Source organism: Cuculus canorus, chromosome 2 (genome assembly GCF_017976375.1).
Source record: "Cuculus canorus isolate bCucCan1 chromosome 2, bCucCan1.pri, whole genome shotgun sequence".
Lineage (NCBI taxonomy): Eukaryota > Metazoa > Chordata > Aves > Cuculiformes > Cuculidae > Cuculus > Cuculus canorus.
The window spans coordinates 144,991,029-145,015,708 of record NC_071402.1 but is presented as its reverse complement, the minus strand read 5'-3'; the positions used below and the strand labels follow the sequence as shown (position 1 = coordinate 145,015,708).

Sequence of the window (24,680 nt, the reverse complement as noted above, 5' to 3'; positions counted from 1 at the left end):
CTGAATAACCTTGAACAAGCTACGTTATCACTCATCACTTAAGTTTTCATCTGGTTTTTTTCCCTAAGCCAGGAAAGAGACCTCAGTTAGGGTTGGGAAAGATACAGACATTACGATAACACTCATTACAAGTGCAAGTGCTAGAATTCCTTGTTCCTAGTTTATGGAGTGCCTCTCACCAAGTTTCAGGACCTTTTAAGAGCACTTGGCACAACAGGTGGTCTTAGAGATCAGAATGCTGATACAAAGAACTATGATAAAAAAGATTTAAAAAAAGATTCTAAAGATAATGTCATGTTTTTGGGGAACGTGAGTCATTACTCTCAAGAATTTATAATTTACAGACTGAAGGGTGGCTGTGCTCCAGCCTCAGGTGATGCAGGCTGGCAGCTCCTCCAAAGCCTGGTTGCTGGCTCCTGCCAGAGGCATTGTTTGGAGCTGTCTAAATGGGTAAAGAAGTTGACTTGAGGTCAGCTTGTCTTGGTTGAAGCCTGTTTATCCCTGCAACCAGCTGAAATAATTTGACCTGGTCAGGTTGTAACCATGACCATGTCAAGCACTCCCTGGCCAGTAGCAGTGGCAGCTCACAGAAAGGCGCTCCTGGCAGGACTACCAGCTCCAGCCATCAGAATGGTAAAATGTTCCTCCCCCCACTCCGACACTTACTGCTTCAAAGACTCAAAAAGAAGAGGTAAAAGTCAGATAGCTGTTCAGCTCCTGGTTTGGAGACCAGTGACAGCGTTACACTCAGCCTGAACAAAAGAAACTGAGGACTGCTGTTCACAGAAATATTTTGCTATTAGTGGGTTGATTTGATTGAGGAAAGCAAAAAAATTCCATGTCCTCTTTGTGTATAGCAACACGATCTTTCAAAACTGTCACAAGCCCTTGTTATTTCTAGAATTTTGCATGATCTTCCAATGAACTTATTTCTTGAACAATTCTTTTCAGCTTTGAACAATTTGGTCCAATATTCTTGTGAACTGAAAAGAGCAAAATGCTCCCTCTATACCTTTACAATAGCTTACCTGTCGTTATCTCAGAATTCAAGGGTTCCAATAGTATTCATTAGCAGTCATGCAGGATCTGGCCTAAAGGGAGTTTTGAGAGTAAGAGGTGGAAACAGGACCCAGTCATATAAAGTACTGTTGGGCTTGTGGTCTTTAGGCTCAGGGTGTGCTAAAAGTGAGAGATGTTCCAGGTAAAAAAGGAATAGAAACTCATGAAGAATGACACAAAGTTAGTGTAGCTGCGTTTCAGGTTTCTTTAGGGCTTAACTAATTTATCCCCTCAATTCCTGAATTAACATGCAATGCACATGATTATTACACAAAGCCTGGTTTGTAAAACACAAGAACAGTTCCCAGTATAGGAAGGCTAAAATGTACGGTCAGAATTAGAAAACTTGAGACTCACCAGAAAATGAAAGGAAAAACCAAACTGGCATTCTCTATATAGTTATTTTAAAGATTATTTCCCATTGTCCTAAGATCTTTTGGGGGATCTACTAGTACAGACGTATGGCCTTGGAGAACTTTACATAGTTGTAAGATCAATACTACGTGACTGCATCATCCTACTAGGTTAAACTTTGCTATGAAAGCACTCCTGACATCAGCACACTCAATGTTTAATCCCAAGTATCAGTTTATTTGCTAATTATGATTTAACAGACGAGTGGATTTTTTTGCCGAAGCAATGAAATATATCATAACATACCATTTCCCCTAGAGACAACATATATATGATGTGTATGATAGGCATAACACACACAGTTCAGATGACAAACCGACAGATTAGTGTGACCAGAGGTCATAAAAGAGCAGAGGGATAAAACATACTAGTAAATGTTTGACCACTTTTAAGAGTAAATTTTATCATCATAACTCTTTTGGGTTTTTTTTTTGGTGAAAATTAGACTGTGCAAATATAATTAGAACAGCTGCCCAAGAAAAACATAAACAATAAATGATAAAAAACAGCCTTGAAAGATATTCTAATACTGAATTTCCATTATGAAATTTAGAGATTATTCTGGTGACAATTAAACAGGATATTCTACTAAGGAAAGAGAAAAAAAACCCAAACCTTTTGTGTTTAACTACTAGAATGAGAGTTGCAGAATATACAGCAAAACCTCTATCCAAGCAAAGAATTGTGTGTGGACTTATACACTCTGGGAAATAAATTAAAAAGAACACCCTTTCAAGAGGTGCCACAGATTAAGCTCTTTCCTCTCTCCTCTTCCTCTGCTCAAAAGCCATCCTCTATCTTCATGACAGCCACCAGGAGCAAAATGGTCTTTTCTCATCCTCACATCATTACCTTCACCTCTAATGGTTCTCTGTGCACCCAAAAGTATTTTCATTATGGCCATTTCTCTGCTATAGACTATGTTGGTTTGGAGTGTGAACTCCTGATCTTTCATCGCTTTGATGATAAAAGCCCCAGTGCAGCATTTTGCTGCGGCAAAACCTGTTTTTTTAGTAGTGTCATCCTTTCTGTCTTGTAAATAGCTTTACTTCCAAATTGCCTCTCAGGCTTGTGGCCACCACCATCCCAGGCACACTTTGCCAGCACAAACATCAGTAAAGTGCTGCTTGTACAGACACTGATAGTGTGTTTACCTGCAGTAAATGCATTAGAATAATTTTACTTAAGAGCGCAAACATACCACTTGTTGCCAGCTTAAGCAATTTGTACTCAATATGCCTAAAGAACAGTGTCTCTTAGAGCAACTATTGCATTCTGGGTTGATATGCCATCATGCATTCTTCTCCTAAAAGATACTGAGACACACTGGCGCTCTGAGATCAGCCAAACTATCAAAACTTCTAGGTTTCTTTAGTATCCATTAATTATCTGATTACTTGCAATTCAATACCATTTAAAAAAAAACATTCAGGGTCATACACACAGCACTGCTGAGGATTGCTATGTTACATTTACACATATGGAGAAGCTGCTCCAGATAACTGGCAAGTAGACGGCAATGTGGCTATGGAGAATTTGAGAGAACGCCACCAGAGGCACCACTGGGATGCCATATGAATACTATGGAAAGAGGAGAAAGAGTTACACTCAGGATCTCAGAATGGTTTTCCCCATCCCAGAGCATGAAATTTAATATTTAGTACTTGTAACATCCCTCCTGTAGTTACTCTGTAATATTTTTCCCATTCTCAAATAAAAGAGGACAGGTGTTTTGCAGCTGTAACTGTGATTTTTAAATATCACAATTAATTATATTCTGCGTTCATAAAATATGTCAGTAGCAGAACCAAACCCAGACCATCAGTTTCGGGTCAGTGCTTTGTCCCATGCTGCATTTGAAGTACGCTTTTTGTCAGTCTGACTGGTAACTGTCCCCTGTCCCCAGACTGCTTAGCTGAGATGAGCCACGCATGGAGAGCACGAGGAAGAAGCAGGCACAGACATCAGCATGGACACACAGAGCAACTGATGTACTTTTCATCTTCTGATCAAAAAGGCCACAGGACCTGAATCAAAACAGTGTGGACTTTGGTCTCTGTCCAAGCATAGTCTTCTCTTGCTTCATTTAAGGTTCTAGAAACTGAAGTTACTGGCCTTTCACATGCAGCTGTCACTTACGTGAGTAACCTTGAATTTATCTTTGCTCTGACAAAAAGACAGCAATATAACCATCCCATTTCCAACTGCCTCAGTGCATTTACTAGTATAGACAAGAAAATGTTAAGGGATTATGAAAAATATGAAAAATCTTAAAATAATTTCAAAAAGGTGTGTTTCATTACCTAGTACAGAGCAGAGATGGTTTCACCTGTGAGAAATTCTGAACTACCTGATGGACTCTGTTATGATGACTACAAGGCAACATTATTAATGCAATATAAATAGTTAGTTTTTTCAAAACAGCTTCCCCATTTTTACCTCAATGATATACTACTGAGTTAGGAGCCTAGTACACTTAAGAGTGCAATATTTGGTATATTTTACAGCAAAATGCAGATAAAGTGAAACAATTAATACATGGAATAAATATTTTGTATATATTAGTGTTGAGATTATAAATCAAGAAATATTTAAAACTTAGATATGTGAACATAAAATATCTTACATGATGTTCATGTAAAACCCCCCAAAAATAACAACTGAGATCCCCTTTTAACGACCATTAAAGAACAGACCTTTCCTTAAAGAACAGACTCTATACTTTGCTTAAATTGCAAAACATTGTAAACATGCACAGGTAATACAACTTCGAAGCCTTCATACTTACATTACTGAAACTCTATTTATCTGTAATGTTGGCACTGTACCTTTGGAAAGTTCAACAGCAATGTATACATCAACCTTTGCGTTGGCTTACTGCCAAATCAAGAAAACTGTTGTAGGCATCCTTCCTTTAAAAGCACTTACTGAAAGAGAGCATCGAACTGCATATCAGATAGGTAAAAGAGGAACAAAACAAGCCACAAATCCACATGGTTCATTTTGAAAACTTGGTTGTTCTAACAACATTGGCAAATCCATACTCAGGTAGCAACCCCTTTCTCTTCTGTGGCTCCCTTTATACAATTGAAACTAAGTATCGACACTGAAGCAGGAACTGTGTCAGAATAACATCTCATAGAAATACCTTATAACCATTTTCTAAATTACTGGAATAATGACAGTAAGTCAGACTTGTTGACGCATTTTATTGTGAGATGGGGAGTCTGGTAAAAAACTAGAAAATGACCATGATGTAACAAGGAACTTAAAAATGAAGTTTCAGATTTGTAACATACATACATGAATACAGGAACAAATTGGCACAAAAATGTTAAACATTGTTCCCAACACTGTTTATAAGATTATTCTAATTTGGCTTACTAAGGAAATGAGAGGTTTATGGTTAGACTAATCTCTTAATAAAACTGCAGAGCATCATGCTATTAGTCACACAGTGAATTTCAAAATTTAAGAGCTTTATATTAAAAACTGGGTAAAGGTAAAATGAATTGATTGCAATTGTAAAATTAATACATTCCCATTTTAATTCTTCTGTTCTACAGTCCAAGGCAAGTATAAATGTTAACATAACACTGTTAAATCAAATCTCAATGCAAGAGAACCGATTGCATCTCTACTTTAAATCTTATCAACTTTCCAAATTTTCATACTAAAATATATTATTGTATTAATACAAACTACAGTATTATACACTACACTGTGTAATAAATAAAGAAATATAAAAATAAGACACATAAATATAAAAGTTTTCTAAAACTAAAAAGGTACATATGTCAGTAAGAAGGGTATTAATACTGCCAGGTTTGAAGACATACAGTACAAAATGTTGCACAGATCTATAAACTAAAAGAAATAAAATAATACTGATAGGTAAAAATCAGCTAACATTGTTAATAAATGGGGTCCATAATAACTAACATTTGAAAATATTTATGAGCCAGATAACGTCATGTATGTGTCTGAAATAAAAGTAAACCAATAAAGCAATAAAGCAGATTAGAAAATTTCCCTTGTAATTATTGTAGAGAAATTCTGCAAGTCAGGTATTAACCCAAAATACCACCAAATAATTAAATAATGAAATATACCAGTGTTCTTACTTCTCTGATGGCTGAGTGTTTTTTTCCCCATGATTAGTTTAGAAGTTTGATACAAATCAACAAATGCTAGTTATTGTAGGCCACGCATTGGATAAAGGCTGCTTAGAGCCTTTATAATACTGATAAATGGCACTTACAGCACACAGGTCTTGCATAAGGCCAAAGGAGATACAAAGCTTCATATCATATCCTTCATATTGTCACTACATACTCAAAACACAATTACAAACACTGATCTTGACGACTTTGCTGTCCTTTCCAGTATTAACACTGTTAGTCCCTGCAATCAGAACTCAACGACAATCTTTTCAACTACATTTTTAATCACGAGTAAGAAACTTCAGTTCTTCTATCATCTGCTTTCTTAAGGCTAACAATACACTTTAAATGATAATATGCTCTACTACAACATCTAATGTCATAAACCGCTACCTTCTAGGTTGAATTTACAAAGGTAGCCAAGCAATGTTTGCAACTGCATGACAGGTTTCTGCAAAAGGGAATTTTGTAGTGCAGAAGTTCTCACATTTTAAAACATAAGAAAATACTGAAGTGGATTTAGGAAATGTTTTACCATTAAAAAAAAAAATCATATAAATCTCTCCCAATTGCCCAATTGTACAGCTTAAAAATTAATCAACTTAAGAATGAAAATTAATACTGATAAAACAAACAATGCCAGATGCTTGTCTAATAAATCAGGTTTCCTACAACCTGTTAAATCTTCACTTTCAGAGTCACTGTATTTTTCTAATCTGCTTCATGTTATAAACTTGTTCCTAACTTTGAAAACTGTGTGAAAAATTACTAAGTTTGAGGTTCAGGCACACCTGGATTTCTTTTTTTTTTCTTTTTCTTTTTTTTTATATATATATTTTTTACACAGTAGTGAACAGAAATCACAGTATGCAGGCTACTGTGTTTCCATGAAAAGCATGTATAATATAGAACGAACTTCATTACCAATTTTGTTCTCCTTATAGAAAAAACTATCATTTAAGCTTTATTTGTTTTTTTCTTCTGAAACCTGCCCATTATTCTGTATAACTTCTGGTTCTGCATTGCTTACTTGATTTACATCTTCACAATTCTTGTTACCTTCAGTTTTCCCTTCTTCTTCTTCTTCTTCATCTTCATCTTCATCTTCATCCTCTACTTCTTGTAATTTCCTACATTCTTTTTCTTCCTGAAGTCCTTCTACTTCTTTTTCTTCCTCCTCCTCTTCCTCTTTTTCACTGTCTTCCTCTTCTTCCCTGGTTAAACTCTCTCTCTCATCCGAGTCAATCTGCGACGGGGACGCCCTGGCACCAGCATGCTCGTTACTGAGGACCTCTTGGCCTGTCTCCTCCTGCTCTGTACTGTCACGCTCTTCTGCCTCTCTTTTGCAGTAGGAGTAGCGATGATTCATGTGTTGAGAGTAAGACCCCGAGTGTGAAAACCGCTTTCCACATTTGTCACATTGGTAGGGTTTTTCCCCAGAATGCAGTCGCATGTGTTCAATCAAATGGTGTTTGTGTTTAAATGCTTTTTTACAGATTCCACACTCATGAGGTCTTTTACCTACAAAATAAAGCACAAACAACTGAACATCTTGTAATTAAAGTTTTAAAAATGTATACTGTTGTCTTCATTATAAAATGCTGCTGGTGAATGTATTACCAACAACTGATAATTTTATTTAACAAGACATTCTCCTACATGCATTCTCAGTCTAGGTTTCTCACGTGAGCCCAAGGGACAAGGGTACAAGTGTATGTTGTGACAATTACATGGTAATTTGTAAGTTTTTTTAGGAAAACTGAACATAGAAGAATAAACAGATTATCAGATCTAATTTCTATCACCAAAAAAGGTTGAATATACATACATTAGAAGAGGAGACATTTTTCTTGCAGGAAATATTACTTCAAGTCAAAACCATTTTAACTTTTCTACATTGATGGAAATTTAAATGAACTAAGATTTTATGTCAGTTTTTGGATACCAAATCCTTCTTCCACGTTATATAGGAAAAAGAAAATTAACTCTAAAATGTGGTTGGCACAGGTAAGTGCCTTATGCACAAAAGTTCCTGACCACATATATATCAACTAGAGTTATCTGCTTTGTTGCACTTAGTTCTCCTTTAGCTCTGTTTTTCAGCTTTCTACTTTGTTGCCTTGTTTTTAGTGTCTGTCATAAACATAGCATGAGCCTAGTAATGTTATTTTGATTTCAACATTCAAAGTCGTTATACAAAACAACTTTGCACAGTCTTAGCTCAGACATAATAGATACAGACAACAAGACAGCAGTTGTCTGTTCACACTATACAGATGATCAACAACTCTGTGCCAACTCAGCCAAACAAGTGGTGAGGTGGGTGTTGGTCTCTCCTCCCAAGTAACAAGTGATAGGACAAAAGCAAATGGCCTCAAGTTGTGCCAGGGGAGGCTGAAATTGGATACTGGTAAAAATTACTTCACCAACAGGGTTGTCAAGCATAGGAACAGGCTGCCCGGGGAAGTGGTTGAGTCGCCATCCCTGGAGATATTTAAGAGATGTATAGATGTGGCACTTAGGGACACGGTTTAGTGGTGGAGTTGGCACTGTTGGGTTTACAGTTGGACTCAATGTCCTTAAGGGTCTTTTCCAGCCTAAACGATTCTATGAATTTGAACACTGCACTTAATTTAAAAGTAGAATTGAAATAACAATTGTGTTCTGATAAAGAGGAATTGCAAGAGTCTCAGGATAGGAAAGGTATGAAAATAGTCTTAAGGAATACAACTTCAGAAACTTGATCAAGTGGTAAAGACAAAATGAAATTTTTAATTTTTAAAATTCTCTATATAAGATAAAACCAATATTTTGAATGAACTAAGAAAAACAGAACAACAACAAAAAAATTCTTTAATGTATCACAGAAGAAATGAGAGCAACAGTTATTAAAAAAAAGACTGAAGATACCAGAACTGGAGCCAAAAGGAACAACTATGAGAAAATAAAAATAAAAATTGAAGCCAACAGGGTGTTCTTTTGGAGGATTGATTCTGCATCTGATGAATGATTGTTAACTTCAGATAACTACAAATGTGGCTCAATTTGAAAATCCATCATGCTTGATAGATACACTACCTTTCATATAAAGTATCATACACATACATGATCTTTTTTTCTTTATTTATAATTTTAATTTTCATTTTTTCTTGATTTATAGCTAGGGAAGATAAACCAGATGTAATAAATCCTTGATTACAGGCTGTGGCTGGCAAATGATTGTCCATGAACCAGACGGAAAAAACTCCCCTTTTTCTGTTCAGGGTTTAGGTCTTACAAATTAAAAGAAACACAGAATTTCAGTTCCATCAAAAAATCTACAAAACATAGTTTTCTAAAGACAGCTGAGTACTGATGATAAAGATGCACTATTACACTTCCCTCCACTTTCCGAGAACTGGATTCCAGTTGAGAATATCAGTTACACACTACCAGTGAAAAAACGATCTGAAACTGCTTTCCTAATACTTACCTGTGTGTTCATACTTGTGTCTCAACAACGAGCTGCTCTTCTGGAATATTTTGTCACATAAATCACATGCATACATCCCATTTTCTGTCTTTCTCATCTTTTTCTTTGGGGGTGTTGAATCAGAATCATTTTGATCTTCTACATTCGATACTCCTTCTGAGCTAGTGTCTTGCCTTTCATCCTTAAGAAAAATTACAAAAAAGGTCGAGTTCAATAAAAAAAACTGCACAGATGCAGCACACAATTTATAAAATGTAAGCTGAGGCTGCTCTGTTATTCTCATTCAATTCTGTAAATAGCCAAACAAAATTGTTTAGACTTCCATAGTCAAAAAAATCTTCTACCGCAACGCTCTGCTTTGTAGTCCCTGCCACTATACAGATGCTGAATTCTCACAGGGACTAGCTTTAATCATGTCCAAATCTGACTGTTGGCCAGGATTTAGCTACACTGACACATCATATTTTAGGGCCCGTAAAATAAATGTAATGTTAGGAAGGAAAAAGAAGATTACACACCTATGAAGTACCTCAGTAAGTTAGAAGAGCAAATCTGATATCTAACTGCATTTTTCGACTGATGTTTGTCACCCATATTTTGATACCTTGTGGATTTTATGGAAGTTAAGACTGTGTTTTTGATGAAATTTTCACAATTAAGTTATCATTTGAATTTGCATATTTGACTACGCTCTTCCTCATAAAACTACCACAAATCCTATTTAACCCAAAATCTGGGGATTTCAAATGTTTTATTAATAACAAATTTTTGAAAATCATAACTGTAGTCTATTTCTAAGCACCACAAGCCCTGAAGCTCACCTGTAAGAAGCACAGTATTTCCTACTGATATCAGCAGTATCACTACACACAGAATTACTTTTATTGTATATTATCAAATCTGAATATTATAATGTACGTGTTAGCTACCTCAAATGTCATCTGTCTCATGAACTTTTACGTATAAGCAATCTTGTATATATATATACAGAGGCCTGCACAAAATCCTGAACAGCCAGTTTCTAAGAACTAATTAGAAACGCTGAGTCTTTACGCAAGCCATTTGTCCATTTTGCTTTGTCCCTGCCTCAACACGCATGAGTATTTCTCAGCACGACTGACTCCTGTTAAATCACATCTGAATGTACCCAGGCAGGAACATGGCAGGATACAGGAATGGCAGATGGAGGAGGATGAATACCCACTTGACTTTCAGTTAAGAATATATCTAAATTTTGTTTAAAGTGCCCTTATTTTGCAGGATGAACTCAGCTACTCTAACAAGCCAAGAAAGCAGAGCATTGTGAATGGAGTAGCCAAAAGTTCTGAAGAGTTTATTTTCTGAATGTGGGGGAAGAGGAGCTATGGAGGCAGCAACAAACACAAGCCATGGCCTTACTTTGCTTTTTGATGAGGAGAATTAAATTGTCTTTACAATACTGAGCACTAATGTCCTAGAAGACACTTCTGAGTGACCAAAAATGTTGAAGAACTGACTTGTCCATGCACAGAACTATATAGTTTCTGTCAGTCTGGATTCAAGGTGCCTGAGCTAACTAGCTTTGCAGAAGAGTTAACAGTAATACCTACTACTCATTAACAATCAAGCCGAATAAACCTGACAGCTTACATTTACATTTACATTTTATTTACTTAATCTTGACAGAGTTTCATTAGTTCAGCATGTATACATATACAACATACAGGAATATAGGGATCAAAGTACCTGATTTCCATTGGCTTGGGTCTGTTTTGGTGGTGTTTCTTGAATTGCAGGACTAACTGTAGTAGAGTATGTGTAAGCCACCTGTGGAATCAAAATGGTTTGCTTATTGGCAGCGAGAGCTCTCAAGCATGGAACACTGTTCTGGTCAGCAATGGCAACAATTGTAGGTAACTGGGCAGTGACTGTAGGTATAGCAATATTTATGGGATTGGCACTTGGTGGGATTACATTTACAATAGGATCAGAGTCTGTAATACTGTTGTCCTTTTGTGGTTCTTTTTTTGCACAAGTTAAGTTCAAAGGTTCTTCTTGGACAGAATAAACACTGTTCTGGTAAACACTAGTTATGGTAGATCTTTCCAATAGTTCTCCATGTTGCTTTGGTAGCGAAAGGTCAAGAGGTTCAATTTGTGGCTCTTCTTGTACACCCTCTGCTGTGTACACATAACCCTGTGAATTTCTTGATGAAGAAAGGTTTAGTGGTGATGGGGATGGTGTGCTACTGCGTGAGCCATTCAGAGTCGATCCCCCTGGTAAAGTCTGAGATTTTGTTGTATTGACGGGATTTTGTGAATTATTTGTGCTGTTCTGGGACTCACTCACATCTGTAGTTGCTGCTTGATCATCATTACCTGCGGGACTGCTTAATTTAACTTGTTCAGGAGAAGATGGTCCAGAAGACTGCACAGAAATTTGTCCAGTTTGCATTTTTTCAAACCACTTTTTTACCACATCCAGTGGTAGATTTACTGAATCTGCTATTTTTGAAAGCTCTTCTGCGCTTGGTTGTGCATTTAATGCATAATATGCTTTTAGGAGTGATAAAAGGTTCTTTAAAGGTGGCTGACCAGGAGATAAGTTGCTCTCCCCATTTTCTGATGGGGCAGGAGAGCTGGGCTTCTCAGCTTCTGTTCCACTGGGCTGAGGAAGCTGAGGAGGATTTTTAGTTTCATAGTGCTTTAATTCTTGAAGTGCATTAAGATCCCCTGGACAGTCATCACAAAGAAGACAAGTGCTATCATTGGTCTCTCCTTCAAAGTTCTTATCTTTCTCAGACTTCACCGTAAGATCTTCTGGTAATTTTTCATTTTTGCAACTATTTGTAGGAACAGTGTTTTCCTTTTTTAGATTTTGTGGAACAACCTGAAGTTGACTTGGCTGCTCCAAGCTGTAGTTGATGATAATTTTGGTTGTCCCATCTTGGTCAACCAAAGGAAGACTGATAGCTGAAATGAGGGAATGGCCAGCTTGTGGTATAGATGCATTGCTGATTGTTTCTTGTTCTTTGGATGCAAGATTAGCGTGATTGTTTTCCAATACTTGCCTTATTACATTACCATCCACTGCCACTTTAAGTACATTTTGAATGTCACTTAAGTTGATGCTTATGGGAGACACCAGACCTACTGTTGGCAGAACAACAGCTTGCACCACACCCTGAGGAGAACTGGTTGCCTGCAATGGGCTACCACCACTAAAAACCCCATTCTGCAAAGGGGTTGAACAATTAATTCCTGAAGCAACCACTATGGGCTTGAATTCATAATCCACAGGTTCAGTTTTAATTTGGTTAACAGGAAGTTGCTCTTGCAAGGGTTTATTTTCTATCTTTTGTCGTATCTGTGGTCTTGCTGGGCTACCTGGTGATGCAGAAAGGGAAGGGGAGGAGCACTGAGATGTCTTTAGCCCTGACCGGGCTCGACCATTCACGGGCATCAAACCAATACACTTCTTACTGCTTATGTGTGAACTGTATGAACCAGAATGGGAAAAACGTTTCTTGCAGTTTGGGCACTCATATGGCTTCTCTCCTAAAGATAAAAAAAGAAGAAAAAAGGCATATGCAACAGTTTACTAGGTTATGGTGTAACTGCATCAAACAATAGTAAATAGAAAAGAATACATCAAAATGACCTCTTGAAGAGTTCTAGGGGAAAAAAAAACTTATACAGTGAATTGAATAGTAAGAATAATTATGTCACCAATCAGTCTGATCCTAAGGTCTTTTAATAAGTTTGTGAGCCACCACTAGATATAGGATGGAGCCCATATGATCATGATATGTTTCAGTATTTCCCAGTAACTGTCTACATATCACATAGTTTAGCCTATATGATACTTGCAGATTTCATTAAACTCTATGCAAGTAGTATCACAACTAACTTCCAAAGCTGCCTAAACTACTACAAGAATGGAAAAAATGAGAATACGATTAACCAAATGAAAAATACAAATGCCATAAATGCAAGTCATAATTATGTAATTATCTCTGCACATTTTATTGTAGCAAGCTCAAACACACTCTATCTGTATCTTCTTACAATACTCATCCGCTGGACAAAACCAGACAAAGCTTAAGTAAAGAGAAATGAGACACATGATGAAGGCAGATGCATGTTCAGAGATGAATGTCAGGTTAAATTGCCAGTAAGAGGCACAAAACTATACAGTTACTACACCCATAGCCCGAGTTGGCTTTTCAGGTGATCTGTGTTGCAGAAGGAAAGGAAAGAGCTTAAACAGCTGGCTTGCTTCTGATTGAAAAGTATGATGATGGAGGCTTTCGCACTCACAGGCACAGTGCCACTACCCTCTGCAAATGAAATTTGAACTTCTAAGCGAGGTGCACTTAATTGCTGTTATCATGGCTGAGCAACTGAAAAAAAGGAAAAGATGGCCTAAAATCTTGTTTTCAGACTTTCTGTCAATGGGTGAACTTGAGTTAAAGAGAGAAATTAAGAATCTCTTTTGAGTGACCACATTTTACTTATTATTATATATTAATAGGTAATACTATATATTAAATTTCTTACAAATTGGAACTTTTCTTGTAAACTGAAACTTTTGTGACAGTATATCACAATTTCAGACCTGTGTCTGGAGGCTATTTTAGTATTTTTATATATTTTAATAAAAACACAGCCAGAGACAGTAGGAAGCATAGCTGTTATGTTCTGATTATTATCAATCAAAATTTTCTAGCAAGGGTCATAACATGCTGAGTGGTTTGCAAACACAGACAAAAACAGACAAGTGAAAAAAACCTGACATATGCCCCATTTCTTCTGCCACAAGTTTTCCTTAACTGTCAAAGCTTAAGCTGCAAATGTAAACCCTCTTGAGTTATCCTATGTATTTCCTGCACACAGCTGAAGGCTGCAGTCAGTGCTTAGAGTCTCAAAGGAACTAAAAAAAAGGAAAACACCAGTATTTTAAACGTAGATTAAAAGACTGATAGCACAGCCAAGTTATAAAAAGTAAAAATGGCAACATTAGTACATAATACAATGCTTGGTTTATTTACCACTGTGGATTCGTAGGTGTTCCTTTAGGTGATGTTTATATTTAAAAGCTTTTCCACATTCAGTGCACTTGAATTTTCGATTGCCACTGGACTGCGTCACATGTCTCTGTAAGAAGGAATCTGTAATTATTGCATAGAAAAGGATGCTGGAAAACATCTTGTATTTTCACATCGTAACAGAGAAAATGCAATACAAAACTGAAAAAACCCAATCATAATTTTAAGAGACTGAAGGTAGTTCGCCGTTATGCATGAGATAGAAACAAATTAGATGTCATGTTAAAACTGAGCCATTTTTATCTTCTGAATAAATCTGGAATAGTAAAAAGAAAAAAACCCCACCCCAAAATATACTTGCCCCTTCTAACTTCAAATGAAGCTTGCACTGACATGTTATGTGAGTAAGAAGTTCCAGGATGCACGGTAATTCTACTTGTGAAAGGGAAAAAAACAAGAATATCCCCAAGCCCACCACCCACAGAATAAGTCACGCAGGACAGAGAAACATTAAAGCATATAAAAGCCTGTTTAAAGTTTAATCAGTTGACTTGATTTTTCCGTTTACATGCTTCCAGTGCTTGCTGTTGGCCCCAGATTCCTCTATGAAATGATTCCACAGGATTACTCAAAAGAAGATGGCTCAGTGACAACAAAGGCACTCCCGGTCACAATTAATTCTCAAAATAAATGTAAAAAACTAAATTAAAAGAAATAACAATATTGAGGGATTTCCCAAGTGCACAACCTCAAACCTCTTCACTATTTGTACTGAAGTGCTGTGGTTATTTTTGTTATATTTTTCATTGTGAGAGCATTTATTGTTAAGCTCCAAATTAATTTTAATTTATCTTTATTGCTATACTAGTTTAAAAAAAGGAAAAGCTAAGAAAGACATGTAAACATATGTAGTATATATGCGATATGCATATGCAAGATACATAATTTTATCACAAACTGTATAAATCTATGAGTGTTTATTTTTAAAGATGAGAATTACATACATTTCAGAAGTTGGAACTGCTTAATTATCAACATAAAATAGAGGTGTAAGAAATTTTTCTCTTCAAACAAATTGTTTGTTCAAAATAAACAGTTGTTCCTTTTCAGGTAGAGCTCACTTTCCAAATAGATACTCTACCATCATTTAAATGTAGCTGCAGATTTTTGGTAACCAGGGCAAGTATTTTCATAAAGTCATTAATGAAGCTTTTCATGTACTCCAGGGAAACATCTGCTTGTGGGTGGCTGCCATGGAACTTCCTCTGGTGTGAACTGTGTCCAGGAGCTCCTACACCTAATGCTGGTCGGCTGCAGCCGATGCCCACCGAGTGCTGAGGCTGTTACCTGAATGCAAGGCACAGCAGCTGGGAGCTGAGATCTGTGCTGGAGAAGTGTGAATGCATAGGAAGACAGGATGATGTTCTAATTCATGCCTTTAGAGCTGAGGAACCCGCAGCCATGCAGTTTGCCGGATGAAAGTCTCAGCACTTTGCTATGAGATAAACTGTCCAAATTATCAACCCTCCCTGTTCTACACCCTGTCCTCCTTCATACGATACAGATGCTAACAGAAGACAAATTGAAACAAGATCATCTAAATTGCTTCCAAGTACTCTAATTTGACAGTTCCCTTGGGATAAGCATTTGGTTAAGCTGTAGTTTTCACCTCACAGCAGATACTGCTCCCAGCCTCCTCGGGCTCCTTCCCACCTCCTCCCAGGCTCTGCAGTGAGGTCTTCACTCTGACTTAGCCTGATTAGCACTTGACCCTTATTCCTGGGTTTGTCAGCTATCTTTCCCTGGTCCACAACGCTTTTCAGATTTGTTTAGGTAAGTCGCTTGAAGAAAATGTTCTAGATGATTGTGCCCGACTTGCTGCATTTCACTTTAATGATCCAACTTAACTTCACCGAGACTAGAGGACCTGGGCAGCACTTGAGCCTGCAGAGAATCAGTTACTACTGTTTGACTTGAGATCATACAAGTTAAAGAATCTCAGCATACATACAGCTATTGTAGATGCTGGACTCCATAAATATTAATACTAAATACTAGTGCATGTATTCAATCTGTCAGTGATGTTTTTGCCCTGGTCTTTAAAATTCAATGTTCTACTTCGAAGGCATAGAAGCCCACATTTCTCTTATTGAAATTTTAATGAGTTTTCCTGTTTTCTCGGTCATAGCCATAAGCCGCTTTGAACTTTCTGGTAGGCGGTGTTTCCATCTATTTTGTCTTACCTTCCTATATCTGTAATTAATTTTTCAGCTTTCTTGCTGTCTGTCCTATACTTTTTTTTTTTTTCCGGTAAATACTCCTCTGCAACCCATTTAGGACTGAAATAAAAAACATCAGCACCATGACTTCCCACTAATACAGCCCTGCATCAAATATTTTCATAACAAAGAACTGAAACTAATTAATGGGAATCCTCAAAAATTATTTGGAAAATAGGAATTAAAGGTAAATCAGTGTTTTTTTCACAGCCAATTTGACCATGGTCTCTGAGAACTGCCATTTCTCAGCGGTGCCCATGGCAATACGAAATTTTAACACACCACCTGTGGGTGCTTTGTAGCTTGCTGAGAAAAAAAATAAAACAAATACAAGCAACACTAACACACAGCTCAACATCTTTTTCTGTGTTTCACATGTGAAAGCAGACAATACACACACAGCATCATCTCCTACCAATTGCTAGTGGTGTATGAGCAGACAGGGCAGCTATGAGAGACACCAGGGACAGGGAGGAGGGAGGGACAAAGGAAGCTGCAGGAATGGCTCTCAGCTCTCTGCTGGAGTAGCTGCAGTTCAGCAAACTTCCCCCTTCTTTAGAGAAAGGCACACTGAGTTATCTCTTCTGCTGCCTTCACTACACTCTGCTCATTGCTTCCTCGTGCAGAACAGCTACAAAATTGTCACAAGCTGAACATTAACCACCTAACAAAGTTCTCCAAATAATCTACTTCCAAGTGAAGTCCTTTAAGAGTAAGACATTAAGTTTTGAAGATGCAGCTGTTTAAGACCCACAATCAAGAGGTCTATACTTTACTATGGAAAAGAAAAGACTTCCCATTAAAAAAAAAAGATATAATCATTTTCATGCACATGAAGCCAATTTTGAAGACAGGACAAACACATGTCTTAAATTTACCAAATATGGAAATTCATGTATAATAGTTCTGATTCTGGCTATGACACTAGAGAAAAATCACTTAAATGGGTGTAATATTGAGTTCCAGGTATGTCACAGAAACAACATTTATCAAATACAATTCTGCCTTCGTAAGTGTAAGTCCACTGAAATATATCTGCAGGAAGAGAATTTAAGTTTCCCTTTCTAGCAATTCTTCTGAGATTGTTTATTTGCTTGGTATTTTTTACCTTTTCATTCAAACGTCATGTAAATATAAGAAAGGCTTCTAGAACTTCCAACTAATCTACTCTTCTGCTTTTAAGCTGCTTTGGAAAAATTGAAAATAAATGCTATAGCTTACAAAAAATTATCATACAAAAAACATTCATAGATTTTATAGTTAGAAATATAAAACTTAGATAAGACCATAGTAACTTTAAAGTGGAAGCCAAGCCAATAAGAGAGCAAGACAGAAATGAATTGTTTATAGGAAATATATTTCAATAAACAAGACCTGCCCTGTTAGAATATGCTGGCAAGGATATTCCAAACCCCAAGAGACAGTAAAATCCCTGCAGGAGGGTGGCTGAAATTTTAACAATTGTTCCTATTTAATTTACACATGAAGCTAAATGCTCAGGTACAAAAATGTATAATAATTTTTTAAACCTGATAAATTCTTGGACTTAATGATACCTTGTAGAATGGAGGTTAGTATGTGATGTATAAAAAAAGCATCTTCTTTACTCTGTATTACAGACTTTCAGTTTACTGAAAGTCCTGCGGGTTTGGAGCTGTGAGAAATTTTGAAGTGCCTTCCCTTTATATTCCTTTCACTATTCACTGCTGTGTGTCTTTCTATGATGTTTCTGTTTTCTCTCTGGAGAATTATCAGTCTTCTTAGTCTGTTCTCAGAGAAAGACATTTCCAAACCCCTCTCTCTCTCCAACCTCATGGTGGAAAAGCTGCATCTTTTTTTCTCGGGTGATTCCTGACTGTTTCGCGGAGTTTCAATTGGTTCCTGAGCCTCAGAATGTGTCTGATAAGCTATGGAAGCATTCAATGGAGGATGAATGATAGGAAATTGTGGGAATAAAAGAATAAAACAAAAGGAGAGATATGGGAACAGAATCTCAGCACCTTCGTACAGATGGCTAACTCACAGAGGGCATTTCAAGGAACCAGGCCCTCAGGTCAGCCCATGAAACACAGAAACCCACCTTAGAATACCTTTATCCCTTTCTGTTGTGTTATTTAGTATTACAACTTGAAATTCCAATCTCATCCTTTCAAAACTACAGAAACAGTCTGGCTTCAGCAGCAAGTTTAAAAGCATGCTCCAGGATTGGCAACTCAGCATGTTGATAATCTGATATGAACGGCTTATTTGCTCTGTACAGTTTTGCTCACATAACAAATCACTTTGTCACACAGGACGTTAAAGCCTTAATTCAAATGCCACTTACTTGATCTCTTCCTGATTTGTGTGATGTCATGTGGCGGTCAAGCTGAGTTCTGTATGCAAATGTGTAACTGCACAAGGAGCAACTAAAGTTATCTTCATTCTTTTCATGGCGGTATTTAATGTGCTCCTTCAGAGAGGTAAAACGCTTGTACCCTCGATCACAATATGGGCAAGTAAGCAGTTGCGAAAATGCATCAGGCGTCCCTACACAGGAGAGACAATGCACAATAATTAAATAAATGTAAGCTCTAAATTTATTAACATCAACAAACATACTTCACATTTTCATATACTATTATAAGAAAACATGCAGCTGCTAGAAGATCCACCTGTTTTAGAGAAGGAATAATAATAATTGTTTGTTTTTTCCACAAGTATTATGACAATAACAAGAGTATGGTACGTTCCCCCAGTGAACACTGGAGACAGTCAGCACAACATGATTACCCAACACCTCTCACAGTGAGTTTGTTGGACTTCCCAATACAGCATTAGAGCTTCTATATATGTATTTTAGTTTAAAATGTGGTCTGAAAATTGTGAAACATGGTTTAAGATCTAGTAATCTTTGTAGATCTAGTTAGTTCAACTGCAGACAATCCTCAAATCCTTTATAAATTTAAGCAGATGAGTGAAATACTTATTGGTCATCCTGATTTCAGCTCCTAAAGAATAAATAATATTTGCAAACTGTGGAGAATATTCTTTTCTTTCTCTTTACCTAACACAGAATTGTAAATGAAAAGAGAACTGGAAAAAACTGATCAGAAATGTGGTTTATAATTCTAATACATAGAACTCTTGGAGCAGGCCCAGAGGAGGGCCACAAAAATGACCAGAGGGATGGAACATCTCTCCTATGAAGGATGGCAGAGAGAGTTAGCTTTTTTCAGCCTGGAGAACTCTGTTGTGATAGGGCAAGCAGTAATGGTTTTAAACTAAAAGAGGGTAGATTCAGACTAGATACAAGGAGGGAATTTTTTACAATGAGGGTGGTGAGACAATGAAACAGGTTGCCCAGAGAGGTGGTGGATGCCCCATCCCTAAGAACACTCAAGGTCAGGCTGGGCGGGGCTCTGAGCAACCTGATGTGGTTGAAGATGTCTTGGTGCTCACTGCAGAGGGGTTGGACCAGATGATCTTTAATGGTTCCTTCCAACCCAAACCATTCTATGATTCTATGATACGCAGATATGTAGCTGTTAGTAGGACATACAGTCTGTAGGACGGAAAGGAAAGAGATCAAATGTGAGGCCATAATAAGATTCTAATGTGATCGATGGAATTTAGTCTGCTGGCTTTCATGAAGTTACTGATGTATCAGTACAGGACAAAATGAAATCAGATTGAAGCTGAATATTAATTTCACAGGCCTATTTCTGAGAAGTCATCATTCATGAAGATTTAACTCCTCCCCTTCTTATCAGCACATATTTAGCCCCCATATACAGTAACTTATTCTGCCTTGAAAAATTAATTTTTTAAAGGATTGAAAAAAATCTTCACAGATTTATCTAAAAGTGTGTTTAAGTAAATGCTTAAGTTTGCTGTATTTGACCAAACTGTCAATTTATAAGGTGTGATATCCTCCAATGATGATGCTACTCTTCCATGCTTCAAGGGAAATGAGAAGGAAAGTTTGTAAGAATGCACCGGTCCACTGTGCTGAGTGAGAGCAAGAGAGGAAGGTGGAAGGGCTTTATTGTTTATCATTCTATTTTCTGAAGGACGAGGGGCAAATTTGTACACATTGTCATTTTAAGTTGCAGAACTACAAGCATTATTAATACTCATAAAATTAATCAGCACTTTCGAAAGTACTTCTGAATTATTTACCTTCATGACTTCTTCCAGGAGTTATCACCATAGATTGATTAAATGGTCTATAACGTAACAAATTTTTCTGTTTGTGTGGAATTTACTAATTTTATTTTTACTGAACATGCCATTGTTCTTGCAACAGTGGAAAAGGAAGAGTCAGACCAGTTTTCATTTTTACTAAGCCCCAACACTTTCTCTGTCATGTAGGTTCTTTTATACTTGTTATGGTAACAGGCAAGGTAACACTTGTACTGCACTGCTTTTTGTTTTGTTCGGTCCCTTTCTGCTTTTCCTGGAATTGGCGGCTAGTCAAAAAATTAATCTCTCCTTACATGCACATACACAGTATGCTTTTCTTCAAATCTCTTTTTTTCCACCTACAATTCAATTTACCTGACACAAAGAATATTCCATCTCAGCGTAAATACAACTCAATGGAAACTTCAGAGCACGTTAAACTTAAATTCTATTTCCATTGGAATAAATGCCAAAATGGCAATGGCTTACCAAAGCTAGTCCAATTCTCTGTCACTTCTCTTGTCCAGTCATCCAGTTTAGAAACATTAATCTTTAGCAACTATCATTGTATTTTTTGGCATTTTCTGTTCCAAATGTCTAAAATATTGAACATTATTATTCAGCACCACCATTTGCAGCATACTTCCCTGTGAACTTATTAGGCTAGGTTCAATTTAAATTATTATACAAATGCTTATTTTTAATGATTACATGGCAATCATATTGCAAGCCTGTAAAACCAACTTGACAATCTAGGCCACTGTAACCACATATTAAAGCCTCAACTACATTATAATTTTTAAGATGCTACTGTTGACCATATCTCCTACTTAAATTTTGCAAAACTTGTATACACAAAATATTAGTAATTCAGGTCCTACTTCTGTATATAGTCATGTCCACAGTTTAAGTGTCTCAAATGTTTTTATTTTTATTTTTTTCCCTAAAATCTATAATAACATAAAAACTCTGAAAGAGCAGAAGAAAATTCTTGGCATTACCCCTTTCACTGACCTCCCTAGACTCCAGTACGGCTACCAGGACATTTTTTGTTCAACTACGTATGCTTTTTTTAAATGACTGGAACATGACAACTCCTAATCCCTTATGTAGGATGTTACTTTCTTTAGCAAATCCTTAATACTCTAATACAGAAACACAATCTGGTTGAAACTGCAGTTTTCACAGGTTATGAAAGCCAAACACTTCAGAAAGCAGTGCAGAACACAAAACCAATCTGAACAGGTTTTGCCTTCAAATATTTAATGATGAAGATGCCTTCAATGTTTCACAATGAAGAAATGAACAAAGTATGACTTTTGATCTCACTCAGAAGAACCTTTCTCGTTATATTATGAAATAATATTTTCGAAGTCTATTGGAACGTCTGTATTTCCTTATGCGCTCCCATTAAGAAAAATAACTGTGGGTCATTATTTTATTTCACATAAACCTTTTTGTATAAACAATGTTTCATTTTTCTTCATTGCTGTTTTTTTCAGGAAAAATCCTTAGGCCTGTCATAGGCTGGCTACCTAATAAAAGAATTCCTAGCTAATAGCTTATTCTGGGGACTTTGTTTAGAAATACATTTAAAAAACTGTTGTAACTCCCCCTACATTATCCTTATGTAAAACTACAATCTCTTGCTTCAGTGCCACCGTCTTTAATAAATGTTTGTTCTGTTCTTCCACATAATGGTACTAACTGCATTTATGAGAACTTGAATTTTTATTTCCAGTTAGTGGAGGTTACCACTGAGATGTCCATACGACTGAACCGCAGTGCATGTCTTGTTTCACAAAATTAAGTAATAATGCTTTTTGCATGATGGTCCTGTCCTCTTTTAATTTTTTAACTAAGACTTTTTCCCCTCCAAAGCTACACACGTATGCATTATTGTCTTCTAATATACAACAGAATTTATGGGTCAAGTAGTTGGTATAATTTATTCAGTAAGAATTGAACTGGTGGCATAGTTACCATTTTCATCCTGACCACTAGCTTCTGGTGTGCCTTGTCTCTGGTCCTCCTCAGGTGCTTCAGGGTAAATGACAGCTGTATCTTCTTGTTGAAGGAATTCTTCAACATTAGGGTCATGGTTTTGTTCATTTTCTGCATCAGAATCACATTCATCTTCTTTTACTAAGAGTGAAAAACAAAATATAAGATACGAGATGCAGAGTTTAAACAAAACATAAATGAGATTCAGTAATTCACACTGCCACGGATTTCAAAACTCTTTACAAATACTAGTATAGGTCAAGCCCTTTTAAGATGCAGGCATGTGCCAAGTTTTAAAACAGAGAGCCAATGGCATGATTACATTTAAAAAATTGACTTAAAACCACAGTTTCCCTCTTCAGCTCAGTGCATTTTTATAATTTGAGATTTAGCTGCTCCTTCCAACTTCCTTAAAAATATTACATGCAACATTAATAATGATTTAGCCCTTGTAGTTTGAAGGTCAGCTCACTGTCTTGGCTCTTATGTTTCCAGAAGTAAATTTGTTGCCTTCAAGACATAATTTTTACTGTTATGTAAGACCCGTTCATTATTGCAAATCCAGAAGATATTTAAATTCTGAATATCAAGTTGGTTGGCTGAAATGCAACAAACTTGAACTTTTAATGCCTTGTCCTTCAGTGTCGGAAATGGCTATCAAAAAGGTTTCAGATCTAGTTAATATCCTTCAATATTTTCCAATTTAAAACCTAAGAAGATAATCAATGAAGAACTGTACTTCAAAGTTCACAAAGAATAAATTAAATATTTTACTTAATGTTTCTATGATAAATATTTGCTATGAAGTATTTGCTATGAACTATTTGCCTAAATGCACTGTTCACAGAGATTACTTTTACCATGGTGGAACATTTTGTGAGAGCTCTGCCCGCAGCACACTGAATCATGCGACCTCCTCCACTATTAATAATGTGAGGTACATTTTTTAATAGGAAGGAGAAGTTTTACGATTCCTCACTTGGTGTGAAGTAACATAGTCAATTTGCAATTTTACAGAATCTTTTTATGACAGGAGACAGTATTTCTCATTTATAGACTGTAATGTAATACATAATGTAGTTCTTCATACTTTTTTTGGGAGATCTGACTTAATAGGAAGTAAAAAAGAATGCCTAAATCTACAGTTTTCATTATATCCATGTTTAAGGTATTTTTTAAAAATAAGAGGTGGACAGGTTACATGTTAAATAGTTTTGTCAACCAGAGGAAAAAAAACAAAATAACAATATAATAATAAATACACAGGATCAGTGTTATTTCTTTTTTTTACTCTTCAGAGACGTGGTGCTGCAGCAGTCCTGCAGTCAGCCCTTGCGTTGAGAGCACTGCTCTGTGTCACCAGTCACTCACGTCTCCAGACCCAGGATATCCGAAATGAGCCCAGACTCATATTCTCCCTGAGCTAAAGTACTGTTGACAATTTAAGACCTCTAGCTTGGAAGAGCAAAGCAGTTTAAAAAGAGAGGTAGGAGAACCACAAATGTTTCAGAAGAATACTCACCTAGCCAAAATTCAATAGCACTTTATGAATAAAGGACTTACACTAACAAAGACATACCTGTACATCCAACTTCATCTGCCTGAGCTTCAGGCCCCAGGGTTTCCTTCGTTTCTTTTCCAGCTGAAACAGTACATTTCAGAAAATGAAGAATGACTGTTTCAAAAAAATACCACGAACAAAAAGCCACAAACACAACAACTTGAGTTGTTTCTTCAGCACTTTTTCCCATTTCTGTTTTGTTTAGAAGAACTGCATCTAAATACAATGTTCTTTCAGAAATATGAACTCCACATTATGTCAGTAGTGTGTGATCAGATGAACCACACAGATATTCCACAGTTAGAGAAACAACATCTTAAAGGAAGTACTACTAAACACTAACCACTATCTGAAGAGAGGTAAAGCTATGGACAGTGTGTTCCTCCAGCAAATATAGTCAGCTACTTAAATAACCCTCCCTACAAATGCAGCTATCTGATAGGAATATTATTTCTGGAAATGAGAGTATCATAAACCAGATACATTTACTTTATTTTCTCCAATTAGCAGGTTTTGGTAATGATTGGTGATTTGCTGT

General features: G+C 36.6%; 1 protein-coding gene across 1 annotated transcript in view; it reads right to left on the bottom strand.

Annotated features, from left to right (window-relative positions):
• Nucleotides 1-6,100: 6,100 nt before the first annotated feature.
• ZEB1 (zinc finger E-box binding homeobox 1) overlaps nucleotides 6,101-24,680 on the bottom strand; it is a 121,230-nt gene continuing 102,650 nt past the window's right edge. The window contains exons 3-9 of the mRNA XM_054057713.1: nucleotides 24,161-24,223; nucleotides 22,561-22,722; nucleotides 18,740-18,942; nucleotides 14,138-14,243; nucleotides 10,834-12,644; nucleotides 9,109-9,289; nucleotides 6,101-7,157 (exon numbers count right to left, since the gene is read on the bottom strand). Coding sequence (XP_053913688.1) covers nucleotides 6,601-7,157; nucleotides 9,109-9,289; nucleotides 10,834-12,644; nucleotides 14,138-14,243; nucleotides 18,740-18,942; nucleotides 22,561-22,722; nucleotides 24,161-24,223 — 3,083 coding nt within the window. The 3' untranslated portion in view covers nucleotides 6,101-6,600. The remainder of the gene's footprint in view (nucleotides 7,158-9,108; nucleotides 9,290-10,833; nucleotides 12,645-14,137; nucleotides 14,244-18,739; nucleotides 18,943-22,560; nucleotides 22,723-24,160; nucleotides 24,224-24,680) is intronic.